General features: G+C 37.5%; 1 protein-coding gene across 1 annotated transcript in view; it reads right to left on the minus strand.

Annotated features, from left to right (window-relative positions):
- LOC129728215 (allatostatin-A receptor-like) overlaps window positions 1-15,044 on the minus strand; it is a 280,889-nt gene that overhangs the window by 66,572 nt on the left and 199,273 nt on the right. Inside the window, exon 3 of the mRNA XM_055686637.1 lies at window positions 10,065-10,223. Coding sequence (XP_055542612.1) covers window positions 10,065-10,223 — 159 coding nt within the window. The remainder of the gene's footprint in view (window positions 1-10,064; window positions 10,224-15,044) is intronic.

The following is a 15,044-nucleotide window of genomic DNA, read 5'->3' on the forward strand; positions in this document are numbered from 1 at the left end:
GATGGCATAACAAATTGGTTGGGCTATGAAACATGAAATTCAGAATTGCAACTTTCTCATGCATTCGCTCTGCGAAACTCAGTGCACGAGGTAGTAAATATGACTGTTACAATACCGAGCCGTTTCATACCGCCGGCTGTACACGGGATGTTATTGCAGATATAACTTCATCTTATGAGGGGGTGGCAAGTTAAATTTTTATTTCAGAAACAAGCTGATAAAATTCGCTACAAAGACCGAATACAACCGTACGCGTCAGCAGACGAATCCTCAATTACAACGATCAGTTCACTTTGTAGTGAGTAAAATCCTCTCCTTTTTATCCAGAGCTAGAGTCGAGGTGGCTTTTGCTGTATTAGTTTAAGACTGATCAAAAGTAAAGGTAAATACATTCAATTAGCGGTAAAGGTAAATTACATTCAGTTAGCGAAACTCACATCTTGTGATGTTGATTTTTTCACTAAGAAATTGAAAAACTTATAACGACATCGAAAAACTAAAAGTATCATATTTTAACATGCCCGCAATCTCACGTGAAAACATCAGATAAAACCGACCTGCAAATCTATGGCCGATTCATCACCCGTAATATACTGTTATAGGAGCGTAAAATCAATTTTCTCTCCCCGTACACCGTACATTAAGGCTAGCTTCGTTGAGCTCTTTGTGGTAAACAAATGGCTGTCCCGTGAACCGCAATTAAATTTTACGGTTATGAGATACCTTCATGCTATCGTACCGGTTTCTCGGGTGGTTTTTGTTTGGAGAATATTTCTCCGAAGCAAAAGCGGCAGGTGAAAAGTTTGGACAAGAAACGAGAAACTTTGATTCTCAAGGCATACCTATTCAGCAGGCGTGTCAGTTTTTGTTAGAAAACGAACATCCAAGGACGAAAAACCGTAACTGAAATTTAGAGAGTTCCAACCTCCATCCTTAAGTTGAAAGTCTAGAATCTTGCGAACTAATTTTAATTTTTTGTTTTAGTCTTGCAAAGCAGACAGTGTTGTATCTTAGTTTGAAATGCGAAATATAAACGAGATTTGAAGATGTGGCATAGGCTTAAAATAAATAAATACACCTCATTCAAACGGGACTCGAACCCGCAGTCTCACTGTCTCCGGCATGGTGTTGTATCAAATTAAACTACAGGGAAGATATATTCTTCCAAGCCCAACATCGTATCACCTTCAGTTGAGTCTGTTATATAACACACCTTTTGTTCAACTAACACATATCACCTCGCACAGTCATCCCATCCCGTTGGGCGCTTTGTTATTGCTAAACGCAGCCACCAGACCCGTCACAAGTGCCTGAACCTATGCTGAGCAACGAAATCCGGTAGCCTTTCGACTTTGTATCTTTTTTATAGTTTCTAGAATAAAACTCATGTTTCAACAAAATATTTCTAAAATACATATCATATTTTAACGTTGGACAATGATATCTTAAAAACGTTAAAATGTAACATGCAACGCTTATGAATCACACGGCACGGAGTCTAAATTTTGAAACCTTTCATTCAGTGCCGTGTCAAATAAATGTTGTGAACAAAAAAAAACCTTTCTTTTCGAGCAACATCATCTACGTTCAATTGCTAAAATATGACGAAAAGGGTCATGTCAAATTTCAAAAACCGACCATGTACGTTTTGTTTATTGATCCAAAATGCAAAGTTGCAGTTCAATCGGACCTGATTTAGGTGTACCTCAAAGCGCTCGAATTCGTGATTTTCTGACTCTCGAAAATCTACCAAGGGATAGGGAGTACATGAAATTTGGAATATCGAATTTTTTTTTGATCCCAACTGCCTCAAAAATATATAAAACGTCCACATCAAGTGTTATCTCGAAAAAAATAATTTTCACCGACAATCGACTTTTCCAGCCACCGACAGTCTAATATGGGATATTTCAGAAACTGCTATGGCAAAAAATTAATATATATATATATATATATATATATATATATATATATATATATATATATATATATATATATATATATATATATATATACATAAATATATATATATATATATATATATATATATATATATATATATATATATATATATATATATATATATATATATATATTAATACTGGAGCTGCTCTTCTAGATATAGAAAAGGCATTTGACAGTGTTTGGCATAAAGGTTTAATAGCTAAAATGTCAAATTTCAGTTTTCCGCTTTACCTCAAGAAAATGATACAAAGTTATTTAACTGACCGCACTCTCCAGGTTAACTATCTAAATGGTAAATCTAATAGATTGCCTGTTAGAGCTTGTGTGCCTCAGGGGAGTATCTTGGGCCCAATCTTATATAACATTTTTACTTCTGATCTTCCTGATTTACCGCCAGGTTGTGAGATATCTCTGGTTTGTGACGATACAAGCATTTCCGCAAAAGGAAAAAGCCTTTGTGTTATATGCAGTCGGCTTCAAAAAAGTTTAGATATATTTTCTTCATACTTACAAAAATGGAAGATTTCCCCTAATGCTTCTGAAACACAGTTAATTATTTTTCCTCATAAGCCAATAGTTTCATTTTTCAAACCCACCCATAACCATGTTATTAAGATGAACGGTGTGGTCTTAAATTGGTCTGATCAAGTTAAATACTTAGGCTAATTTATGATAAGAATCTTACTTTCAAGGAGCACATTGAAAATATGCAGTCGAAGTGCAATAAGTATATCAAATGTTTATATCCTCTTATCAACAGGAATTCTAGACTTTGTCTCAAGAATAAATTGTTAATTTACTAACAAATTTTTATGCCAGCAATGTTATATGCAGTTCCCATCTGGACAAGTTGTTGTGCAACCAGGAAGAAGACACTTCAAAGGATTCAGAATAAACTTTTGAAAATGATTTTGAAGCGTCCTCCCTGGTTTAGCACGAACGAGCTACATAGGCTCACTAATGTAGAAACATTAGAAAATATGTCAAGCCAAATTATCAACAAATTCCGACAAAAATCGTTGCAATCCTCAATTGCAACGATTAGCTCACTTGATAGTCAGTAAGATAGTTTTAATTTTATTTTAAGTTCATTTTAGGTTTTGTTTTATTCCTTTTTTTCTCCTTGACAAGTAGGTTAAATAATTTTCCTACAATTACATTAACTTAACTGCGAAAGCTAATAACATTCAATAATATAAAAAAGCGTACAAATATATACATAATAGTGTTGAAATGTCACCATTTGTGGTAGAACACTCAATATTAATTCTGAATAGATATTTTAGTACATAAATAAATCATTACAAACTCCCTCCCCCTCTATTAAAAAAAAATATTATATACTCTAATACCTGGAGACTAACAGCTAGCTACCACAGGCGTGTTGCACAAGTTGCTGCTCCAGGACAATGTTTGAAGCGGCTGTGCTGACCGTGCTCTAGATGCCTGGGTGATCGCACATCCTTCGAACTAGGTTGTCCGGAGTAGTACCTGGCCCGGTCACTATCATCATATCGCCATCAAGGGCATACAAAAAAGACGTACTCGGGACACATGGGGAACCACGCATGTCCGAACCTGGTACCTGAAGCAACCATGTCCCGTGTTCATTTCGCCATGGTGTCTCCCGAGCCACCCGGATACCACCGGGATAAGTCGGTGGGTCCACCTACCCTTTGTGAGATTGGACTATTTCCGCTACCATGGGACATCGAAGATGACCTTCTGGCACCTCGTATACCCCTTATGTCAAGTTGATGTGATGCTGATAGGCATCATGCCGGCCATGACACCGATTGCATCTTATAACACCTTACAATACACACTTGCAATTCTCAACAAATTGAACCTGTACTTTCCAGTATACCACGGCAGCTAATAGTACATAGCGCTCTGGATCACACTGGCCCACGAAACCAAAGTATGGGCGAAACCACGCTGACAAGAAGTCTTCGCTTACTGCCATGAACCGTTGAGCTATTGGATATCATACGAGATATTGCTACAATAACCGAAGAGGCCCTCTTATAGGCATAGTTGACGTGGCTCCCCAACGTGATTACCCCTAGGAGTTTCAGAGATCCCTTAGAGAAAATGGTACAGTCTCCGACTCTGACCACCGCCTGTTGCTCCGATTTACGGTTATGCGCTAGCTCCAATTTTCTGGAGTCTTCGACCGTATAAACAGTGTGCGGCCTTCAACTCGACCTCCTCAATCGACCCGTAGTAGACCTCTAGCGTTATGTCGTCTGCGAAGCCGACGATCACAACTTCGCAGAGAATTTTTTCAAACTAATTTCTATTTTCACAACGACTTTTTACCCGTCAACATTCAAGTTCATCAAGGCAGACAGTGTGTGCAGCTGGGGAAGCGAAAAATAAGCGAACTGAAAAATATGATACAGACTTGGAATAATATACCGCATCCAGACGGGACTTGAACCCGCAATCTCCATGTCTCTACCATGGTGTTTTATCCAATAAAACTACTGGGACGGTAATACGGGTCCAGAATTTATAATCGTATCACATTCCACTGCAATGTCGCCTACTCTATTGCAAACCCCTATCAACTACTGCCCGATCAGTTAGGATTATCAGGATTATAACAAATCTTGATATTTCTTGTGTTCTGAACTTGGTCTCGTCATTAGTTAAAAAAATATCAAAACTCCTATCAAAATTACTTACTGATTATTACACATGATAACATGTTTTGTAAGGTTTTTGGCAGAAAAAGATCAGAATTAGTTGCAATGTACAATATTTTGTTGATTGACTAACAAATTTTGTAATGAATACACTTTGAAAAACACATTTTTGAACATTCAAGTGTATGATAACAGAATTTGATAGAATCCTGTACTTCTTATCATTCTGGCATATCAAGAATATTAGAGACTTGGTTATTTCTATCAAGTTCAGATATATTTGTATTACCCGTTTGTTATAATCGTTTGATCGGGACATAAACCATCTCCATACCTTTCTCTATTCCATTGGTCCTAGGTATCGCCGTAGAGATAAATGACTTTTCATCTACGCACACTAGTAAACGTGTAAAGCCGTGTAAAGTTGCTATCGATTCCTCCAAACTGTAAATCATCCCATTTCATTGTTCCTAGTTTTTATCACGTTTTGTCATTTTTGGTCAATTATGATCAGCAGTTTCTCCCGATCCCAAGTCAAGAATGAAAAATTTATTCAAAACCGAGTTTAAAACATATACCGTAAACTGGGGTGACTTTGATCACCGGGGTGACTTTAATCACTTTACCTCTACTTTGAATTTGTGACAAAAAGCGCTCGTATAGCTTGGGATTTGTTGTAATATACCCTGGCTGTGTTTAGATATGTGTACATTGTCACTTTTCATGCATTTCCTGCTATTTAAAGAGTGCTTTTCATGCTAAAATATGAATTGAAAATAAACTGGATTTTGAGCGATTTTTATTGCATACAAACAATCGGTTTAAGCAGATACAAACAACAAGCTGCGATACGTGAAGTTTTTTAATTTTGTTCCCTGATTAGTTCTCAAAATATAAAAATATTATCACAACGATTTTCATTTTTTTTTTTGCAATATTTTTCCTCAAATGCAATTTTAAGTCCCAATAATCTCAATAGCGTATCACATGTTTTCTTCTTAACGATAGCCCAAGACGTCACGTGACATGCAACTTTGGACTATTGGATGAGCAATATTTTACATGGACTAGTTTTGGTGATTTTAGATCCCCTTTACGCCCCGTGGATAATCGTTCATAAATATTTTAAAAATTTTGTATGAATCTTTGACATTCGCCAACATAAACTGTTCACGTGAAATGTGAATGGCCCCCAAATGGCTTCTCATATTTATTAACTCTTTTAAGTCGTTTTAGACTGTTCAAATTAGTTAAAGCACTAAAGTCGCACTTCAAATTAATCAAAATAATGAAGTGATCAAAGTCACCCCGGAATGATGATTGATAAAAAATTTTTAGAGCATATATAAAAACAGCAGAATTGTTGCTTAGCTTTTGAAGTAGTAACTGGATCTTGTTAAATGCATGCCAGTACTCATTTTGAAAATATCAAACAGTTTTGTATTTAGCACATTTTCAAAATATTTAAGATATATTAAAAAATAGTGATCAAAGTCACCCCAGTTTACGGTAATAAATGTTCAACTTAATATTTGTTCAGCTGCTGAAAATATAGCATCGCAAACAAAACAGCGAGTGGCACTAACACATACGTGCATAAATAGGTCTATAGATGCAGTCCACGCCACGCTTCTCAGCAAATCGATACTAATCGATCATTTTCGATTTCGCAGAAACTTTGCAGAGTTGTTCCCTTTTTCTAAAGAGGTCAATAATTGTTTTTGTTGACTCACGACTGCTGTTTATAAAGGACCTATCCAAAAATGTGACTGAAGAATAGAATGTTCTGTACCGAAAAAAAACGACTTGTTTGATTGGAATAGTATCTTGGGTAAAGTTATAGAAATTAAATTTGCGATTCTAGCAAAACATAGGGTAAGGAACGACTTAAGCAGTGGCGCCTATTTTAATCAGTCGAAGAAAACAGGCCCCAAATTCCTGAATTTTGAACAATATTGACATTTTTAATGACGGAAAGAAAACTTTGAATGTCTAGCTATCTTACGAATACAGTCATACCTCTAAATAAGGCAACTTTATTTTTATTTTCATTACGTTATATCGAGTTACGTTATATCGAAGCAAAAAAATTTTTTTTTTAATTTACGCGAGAATGTTAGTGGTAGAAAGATGCGCGAAAATCTATTTTTCATAACCTGTCAGTATTTTCAAACCTTTCTAGTGCCCATTTAGGAATATTTTCAGAATCAAAAAAATATTTTTTTTAATTGATACAAGAGGTCACTCGGAGATGCGTGAAAACCAATTTCCCATCACCTATCAGTATTTTTTAACCATTCTTATGCCCATTTAGGACAATTTTCAACAAGCAAAAAAAAAATTTTTTAATTGATGCAAGACTATTGGTGGTTACTCAAAGATGCGTGAAAACCTATTTCCCATCACCTATTACTATTTTTGAACCTTTCTTATGCCCATTTTGGACAATTTTTGCATTGGTTTCATCGGTCTCTAAACTTACTACAAACTTTTTTTTTGAAGCAATTAATAGCCCAAAAACAGTTGCTGTATCATCTATTTTCAATTTCAATACATTTAAAAAAGTTACGTTATATCGAGGTAAAAGTTACGTTATATCGAGTTACGTTATATCGAGTTTGCCTTATATCGAGGTTTCCTTATATCGAGGTATGACTGTATAAGAAATACCAGTTATCACACAGAAATCTGTGAACAATCATCAATCGGAACAAATCAACCTATATTGCAGCCATTCAGGCGCCACTTCGGGTGCTGAAAAAAACAGACGGAAACTGCTGAAAATAGGTTCGGGGTGTATGGAATAGTCTCCCTCGATTGGTAACTTCATTTAAATATTGTTAAAGTTTGCTAACTTAGTTTTACAATCTGAAAACCAGTTTTGACAGAGAAAACGATAGAGAACAGATTGATATGCTTATGTTTGAATTTCACCCAACACATTTCGAGAATTATTTCGTCTCAATACACAGGAGATTTCTAAAGCTGCTTAGAATTTGTTCCCTACCCTAAACACTATGAAAACTTTTTTTCCTTGCCAAATTTTACAAATTGTCACAAAATATAGAATATCTCAAAAAGAAACTTTTTAAAAATCTATTTTTCACCCATCGAAGATAACATTGTTTACTATAATCAGTCAAAATCTGATGATAGTGAAATGAGAAACAAAAAAGGTAAAACTTTCAAAAATAAAACTATTTTTATCAAAACCGAAATGGTTCCCGTGTTCAAATCTGGCGACAAGAGAAACGTGAGAAATTATCGAGGAATAGCAAGCTTATCGGCAGCGTCAAAACTATTCGAAATAATCGTTAGTGATGTCATCCGTAGCCAGTCTATAAGCTACATCTCTAATGATCAGCGCGGTTTCATGCCTAGGAGATCTGTTACCACGAATTTGTTGGATTTCACCAGCACCTGTATTACTGCAATGGAGAACAAAACTCAAGTAGATGTGATCTACACAGTTTTGAAGGCGGCTTTCGACAAAATCGATCACAATATACTGTTGGCCAAACTGTCTCGTCTTGGATCTTCTTCGAGGCTGTTATCGTGGATTAGATCTTATCTGACTGGTCGTGAACTTCGTGTTAAAGTTGACTCCAGTGTATCTTCGAGTTTCTGCAATTTATCCGGAGTGCCTCAAGGCAGCAACTTAGGTCCGTTGTTGTTTACGCTTTTTTTCAACGACGTTGCTTCGAAATTGCGTCTGGGTTGCAAACTCATTTACGCTGATGACTTGAAAATATATTTGGTGATTCGTTCAATTGCAGACTGCCACTGTTTGCAAAATCAGCTGAATCTGTTCACGGACTGGTGCTTTCTAATCGTAAGCGTACCAAAATGCTCCGTCATGACATTCCATCGCTCAAAAAAACCGATTATATTTGATTATTGCATTAGCGGGACTTCACTCCGAAGGGTTGAGAAAATGAATGACTTGGGAGTCGTTCTGGACCCAATACTGTCATTCAACAACCACTACATCTCGATAATTGCCAAGGCCAATCCTAAACTTGGTTTCATTTCGAAAGTTGCCAAAGGCTTCAATGATCCATACTGTTGGAAGTCCTTGTATTGTGCGTTGGTGAGAACAATTCTGGAGACCGCTTGCATTGTCTGAAATCCTGTTGATTCGTGCTGGATCGATAGAATTGAAGGCGTTCAGCGAAGATTTATTCTACTGGCCTTACGTCACCTTCCATGGCGAAATCCCCTAGCTCTTCCTGAATATGAAAACAGATGCAAACTTTTAAACATGGACACACTTGAAAAAAGGCGTAAAATTCAACAGGCGTTGTTCGTTGCGAAATTGCGCTATGGAGAAGTTAACTCCCCTCGACTACTTTCCATGCTGGATTTTCGTGTGGCTCAACGTCCTCTCCGGTACCGGTCACTGCTGCAGGAAAGATTCCACCGTACTGCCTATGCATATGATGCGGCGATACCCTCGATGATTCGTACTTTCATGCTTGTGGGGGATCACTACGACTTTAGTGAAACTTCTAGTCGTTTTAGAAATAAGATTTCACGTTCGACAATTTTGTAAATTTTTATTTATTCATTAAGACACTACCCATGTCAGATGAAATACAGACAAATACAAAATACAAAATATGGTTTGTTTAATTTATTTTATGACATCAGCAAAGTTATAGATGGTATTTTAGTTTTTTCGATGTATAGGAAATTTATTCTTGAGAAATAGTTGACAAAATAACTATTTATTGAATATTTCAAAACGTCCACTTTGATAAGATCTGAGTTTTATTTACAAAACCTACACACCTAGTTAGCCAATGCCAAACAAGTTCAAACATGTTAAAAAAATTATGACTTTTTAAAATATTTTTTTTTTTTTTTTACAATGTATATTTTATTTTAAAGCACAAAATAATTATCTACAGCTTTGCCAAAAACACTATACCGATCAAAAAAAAACATTTAGACACTTAAAATGTAGTTTATCGTTTATAGATATTTGGCGCAGGAGATTATCCCAAAACTTGATGTCACGGGTTTTGTACCGACATAAATTAAACCGCGCAAATCGCAATTACACGCTACGATATCGGATCAACTTTCAAGTATTTGGGATTGACACACTTTCGCACTTATCTCTTTATCAACTCGCTAATACAGATTCACAATTAGTCCAACAGTTTACAATGAAAAAAATCAAATCGGTTTTAATAACCATTTTCTCTAGTTTATTTTTGTGTTCATAATATTCAAACTTTCATGCATTTTCAATTTAAAGTGTTTGATTCATAGTCAAATATTGATAATTTTCTATATACTGTATTCGATCTTTATTCTTCGATAATTTAATATTGATTATGCTTTTTTCGCATTCTGTTCTAATACAACCGAGATTCCACATTCCTTATACTTCGTCGAGAACAAATCACGCTACTTAGCTACGCACCAACAAGAAACACTCACCTTTCGGAATGCCTTCCGGAAGTTCTCCGAGAGGAAGGCGTACAGCAGGGGATTAATGCAGGAGCTTGTGTACGCCAGCACATGCGATATAATCTGCAGCGATATCTTAAAGTACGAATCCGAAACGAACACTCCCACGCTCTTCAGTACCAGTATGACCTGCAAAGGAAGCCGAAGCAGAGAAACAATCCAAATGTTATCATCGAATAAATGGCTTACAGTCGATTGTTGTTCAACAAGTGTAAATAATTACATCAATCTGACTCTTTAGCAGAGTCGAAAAGAAATGGGGGCTGGGAAAATTAGCTAGGGAGGGGTTTTTTATTGACCACTGAACCGCTTCTACTCAAAAAAAAAAAAAGACACGAAGCGGAGAACAGATTTAACGGATTTACACTACGACGATTAGAGCAGAACGTGCCAACGAAATGGGTTCCGAATCACGGTCCGACAAAGTATGCGTTAATGTGGCAATTCCCACTAATATATTATCTTGCGCCAGGGTAGGGCAGCCGACTTTCCTTCAAATTGCGGCTGCCGTGTAGCGGAAAATTTATGACACACCTCTGGGACTGGGTGGTATTTTCTGTTGTTCGGTAGGCCTGATTAACGACAGCGCGGATCTTTACTAGGTTGGGAGTTGGTGTGTAGAAGCAAGCAATTATCAATTAAATGGAAACTTTGCGGGACAACTTGCCGACACTGGAGGGGTGCAAAAATGTGTTTATTTTGAAGGGTTTCGTGATCGGCCATGTGCCATGCGGCCAGGAAATAAAGAGACGAAATTAATTGGAGTAATCCCGCGAGAGAGGCATGAATGAAAGAGAGGGTCAATATGAATCTGTGTGAGTGCATCTATGGTAATAGCGCTGGGATTTAATTAAATTCTTTTGTGTGGAGGTCTGTCTCTTAATTTATTCTTTTTGGGGACCATTGAAACTCAACATACATAACATACGGGAGGTTTTCCGCGTGTTGATGAAATCGTAAAGTTGGATGAGTTGTTTGGTTGTTTGGTCGGATTTACGATGTTATACAGAAAAATCACAAGAAGGTTGTATGCAAAGCCACGACCGCAAGGTTGAAGTAGAATACTTTTACAAGAAAGAAAACCCGGCTGCTTGCGTGTCAGTCATTTTTTCTAGTAAATAAACGTTGACCGTTCATTGGCAGTATTGTAATTTCTTTTTGTCTGATATTTTGAATGAAGTTCATTGAATATTTTTAAATTTTTGTGCAAATGAGAAGTTAAGGTGCTGCCGAATTGTAATATGCACATTTAATACGACATCATTAAACGGGAACGGAACAAAGGCTACGGTTATGCAGAACGCGAATGCCGGCGCGATGCGATTCGCCTTACCGTGGTGAAATGTACAGCTCTTTTTAAGGCGAAGTAGAGCTATACATTTCAACAGATTTCGTCTTGCCGAATCGCATCGCGCCGTTATTTGCGTTCTGCATGACCGTAGCCAAACACTAAGCGACGCAAACACGTAATAATAATCAGAGTATGCATGTAGATGAAGATAATTAACTTTGGATTATAGCGCCAAACGAGAAAATATTAACTCTTCAAATAATCATTTGTGTTCTTCAAATTTCAGTTGTTCAATTTAATATCCGATGAAATGTTTGTTTATTATCTGATGTAGCTCTTATATAGGCCAAATGATGCATTCCCAATTTACTAGGTCCATAACTCTGCCGACCGTGCTTGGAAAAGCGCGGTATAACGACCAATCAGAGGTCGAATTTTGTGTTTTGACAAGGCTTAAGAGTTTTCAATAGTACAATAGTTCGAATGATAAAATTTCAATTTCATGCATTTGGTAGGAATCTTAGAAGATTTTCTAATCAATTGGTGCAAAAACGAAGGAAATCCATCGAAAACTAACCGATTTATTAGCATTTGAAATTTTTCTCACTTTTTTCAGTTTTAGATTTTCTTTTCACATCCCTATGTAGCCGAACTTCCTGAGAGAAGTATTCTAATTTAAAATTAAATCTTCGTTAATTCATTTGCTGTCCTTATAAGGACAATTGTTCAATTTATCATAGGATGTAGTGTTTATCTAACATCTCTGTGTTACCCCGATAGTGAGGACTGAGGCGCACGGTCAACACAATGAGAAAGGTGTTTTCACATTGAAAACTAGACACGGCTTTACTGGAGGAAGTGTTGGCAAATGCATCTACCGCTAATACCACCGCTATCATACGAACGCGCGTCGTTTCATGTGGGGAATATCAAGAACGAAAAATGACGCGCGTCTAAGCATTACCCGAACTGTTTCGCCGTGCTGCTCCCATTTACCTTTACATCGGCCTCAGGGAAGTACCGGCTGCATCTGCATCTACCACTGAGGCTGTCACTATACTGCTATTGGTACCAAAAGCTATTAACTCTTCAAATAGGTGTTATATTTGTTCTCAAAAGAACAAATGTTCAATTCAAAATCGGATTTACGCAATCGCATCTCTGTAATATTACCGACAATAATATTCTTCTGAACAAAATGATACAACTTTCCCATTAGGTCTCTGCCATAGACGCGAAAAGCGACGCGAACCGTTTCGCTCGGCTGTAGGTTAATGTACAGCCATCAGTAGAGCTGTGCATAAACCTACGGCCGAGCGAATCGGTTCGCGCCGCTTTTCGCGTCTACTATGGCAGAGGCCTTAGAGCTGCATCAGCTGACCCTGCTACTATCGATGCTGATATACCCGCTGCAACAGCTACGCAATGCATAGCCATGCCACAGTTGTGGCCGCTATACGCTGGCCCAACTGCTGAGCAACTGCTACGCTTATCCGCAGCCATGCCACAGTTGTGGCCGCTATCTGCTATCGATGGTACCCACTGCTCGCTCCCGCTGCTGCTAAGGGAGGACTGCTGTCGTCACTGTTCAGAACTATTATGAGCGGCTTCGACTAAAACAGGCTCTTATATAGGGATGAAAATAGGAATGAATTATTTTTCGTAGGTGGTGGAATGACATAACTTGAAAAATATGTGTGACTTCATTCCGGCTCAGAGCGATCATTTGATAAGCTCCACCTCTTTTTTCAGTTTCTAAAGTTTTTCCTCAGTTTCGTAGCACGGATGCACAAAAATGATTTCTTGTCGAGCCGGACCGATAGCACTCTCATTGAAGCAACAAAATAACATGTTTTGTGTCGTGTTGTGCAGCTTGGTTGAAGAAAATGTTCCCGTCCCCGTGTCGCATGTAAGCAGATTATTGCGTTCAGTAGACAGTAGATAGTGTATCCAGCGAATAAACACCGATGGTGCTCTCACGCACGCAACGGTTTTAACCCGTATCTTATTGCGGTTTGTAACATCAAGCGATTTCGTTTGCTCGCTGTTGCGTGTTGCATCATGTTGCAGCTTGTCAGCTGGGAGACGACGAAATTCTGTTTATGCTGATTGATTGAATCGACTTCATATTAGCTCTGCATAGTCGAACTAACTGCTTTTGTGAATGCGTACTAACAGGGCAATTTATTATTCAATGTCGGTTACGCTGATCGCAGCCTTTGCGCTGCCCCTACAGTGGGGAGTTTACTAAATAAAGTAAAAATTAGACAACTACAACAGAATTTGATTGCATCCCGCACAGAATGTCTGCTTGTGTTGATGCCAAAAAATTATTAACCTTCAATTATTTTTTTATTTGCCTTGAAAAAGCATGTTGCGGTTCAAAATCGGTTGCTAATTACAACCTTTAAGTTGCCCTAACATTGGGGGAATTAAGATACACGGACAACATGCACTGTGGAAGCTATTTCACATTCAGTAAATTAGACGGGTGCGACAAATTTGAATTGCTAGGATGCAACACAGAATGCTTGCTTGCGTTGACAAAAATTATTAACTTTCAATGACTTGTTTATTTGCCTTAAAAAAGGCATTTTGATTTCCGATATTGGATTTCCTGATGGCAATCATCATGCTGCCCCAACACGGGGGGAATAATGGCTGTCTGGCGACACACGCTGAGAAAAACCGCGCTGCTCCTGAGACTTGGTGGCCAACCACAGGGCTAGTGCTGCTGCTAAAGAAGGACGACTGCTGTTGTCGCTGTCTAGAACTATTATGAGCGGCTCCGGCTGAAACAGGCTCTTATATAGGCCAAATAGCATGTTTTCAATTGCAAGGTATATGAACCTGTCGACCGTGCTTGGGAAGCAAGCATATAACGACCAATCAGAGGTCGAATTTTTCGTTTCGACGAGGCTTGACTATTTTCAATAGTACAATAGTGTGAATAATAAAATTACAATTATCTTATTTTGGGAAGAATCTTAGAAGATTTTGCAATCTATTGCTGCAAGAACGAAGGAAATCCATCGAATACTAACCGATTTATTAGCATTTGAAATTGGACATATTTTTCACTTTTTTCAATTTTAGATTTTCATTTCACATCCCTATGTAGCCGAACTTCCTGAGAGAAGTATTCTACTTCAAAAAACATTGCGAAACTAAAATCAATAAATAACACAATTATTAGCGAAAAAAGAATAAATTACAACATCACTGCGAAATTACATTCCCGTCCATAGTTCGTTTAAGGGGTGAGGAAGTACCCAGTGCCCTTCAGGCATACAGAAAAGGGGTGAGGAATTCGTCGTTTTATACACAGCAAATGCTGACAGTAAATTCCTACCACTGAATAATTCCATCAATTCAATTTTCATCCTGATTCGCATTATTTACAATTTTTTTTGCAGCGCACGCCGCCGGCACTTATTTTTTGTTAAGCAAACATTTCAACTGATGTTTATATCAAGGTTATTTGCGAAATTTCGAAAAACCTAATATGCTTTCAGAAATTTATTACATTGTTACCTTCCATTGTGTTTCACAGCATATAATCCGGTTCTCTCTGCGAATGCAGGTGGAATACTTTATTTCATTCTACAAATTTATGAAATAATCAAGCTTTCGATTTTAAAAAAGGTTGAACCCCTTAT

Source organism: Wyeomyia smithii, chromosome 1 (assembly GCF_029784165.1).
Source record: "Wyeomyia smithii strain HCP4-BCI-WySm-NY-G18 chromosome 1, ASM2978416v1, whole genome shotgun sequence".
Lineage (NCBI taxonomy): Eukaryota > Metazoa > Arthropoda > Insecta > Diptera > Culicidae > Wyeomyia > Wyeomyia smithii.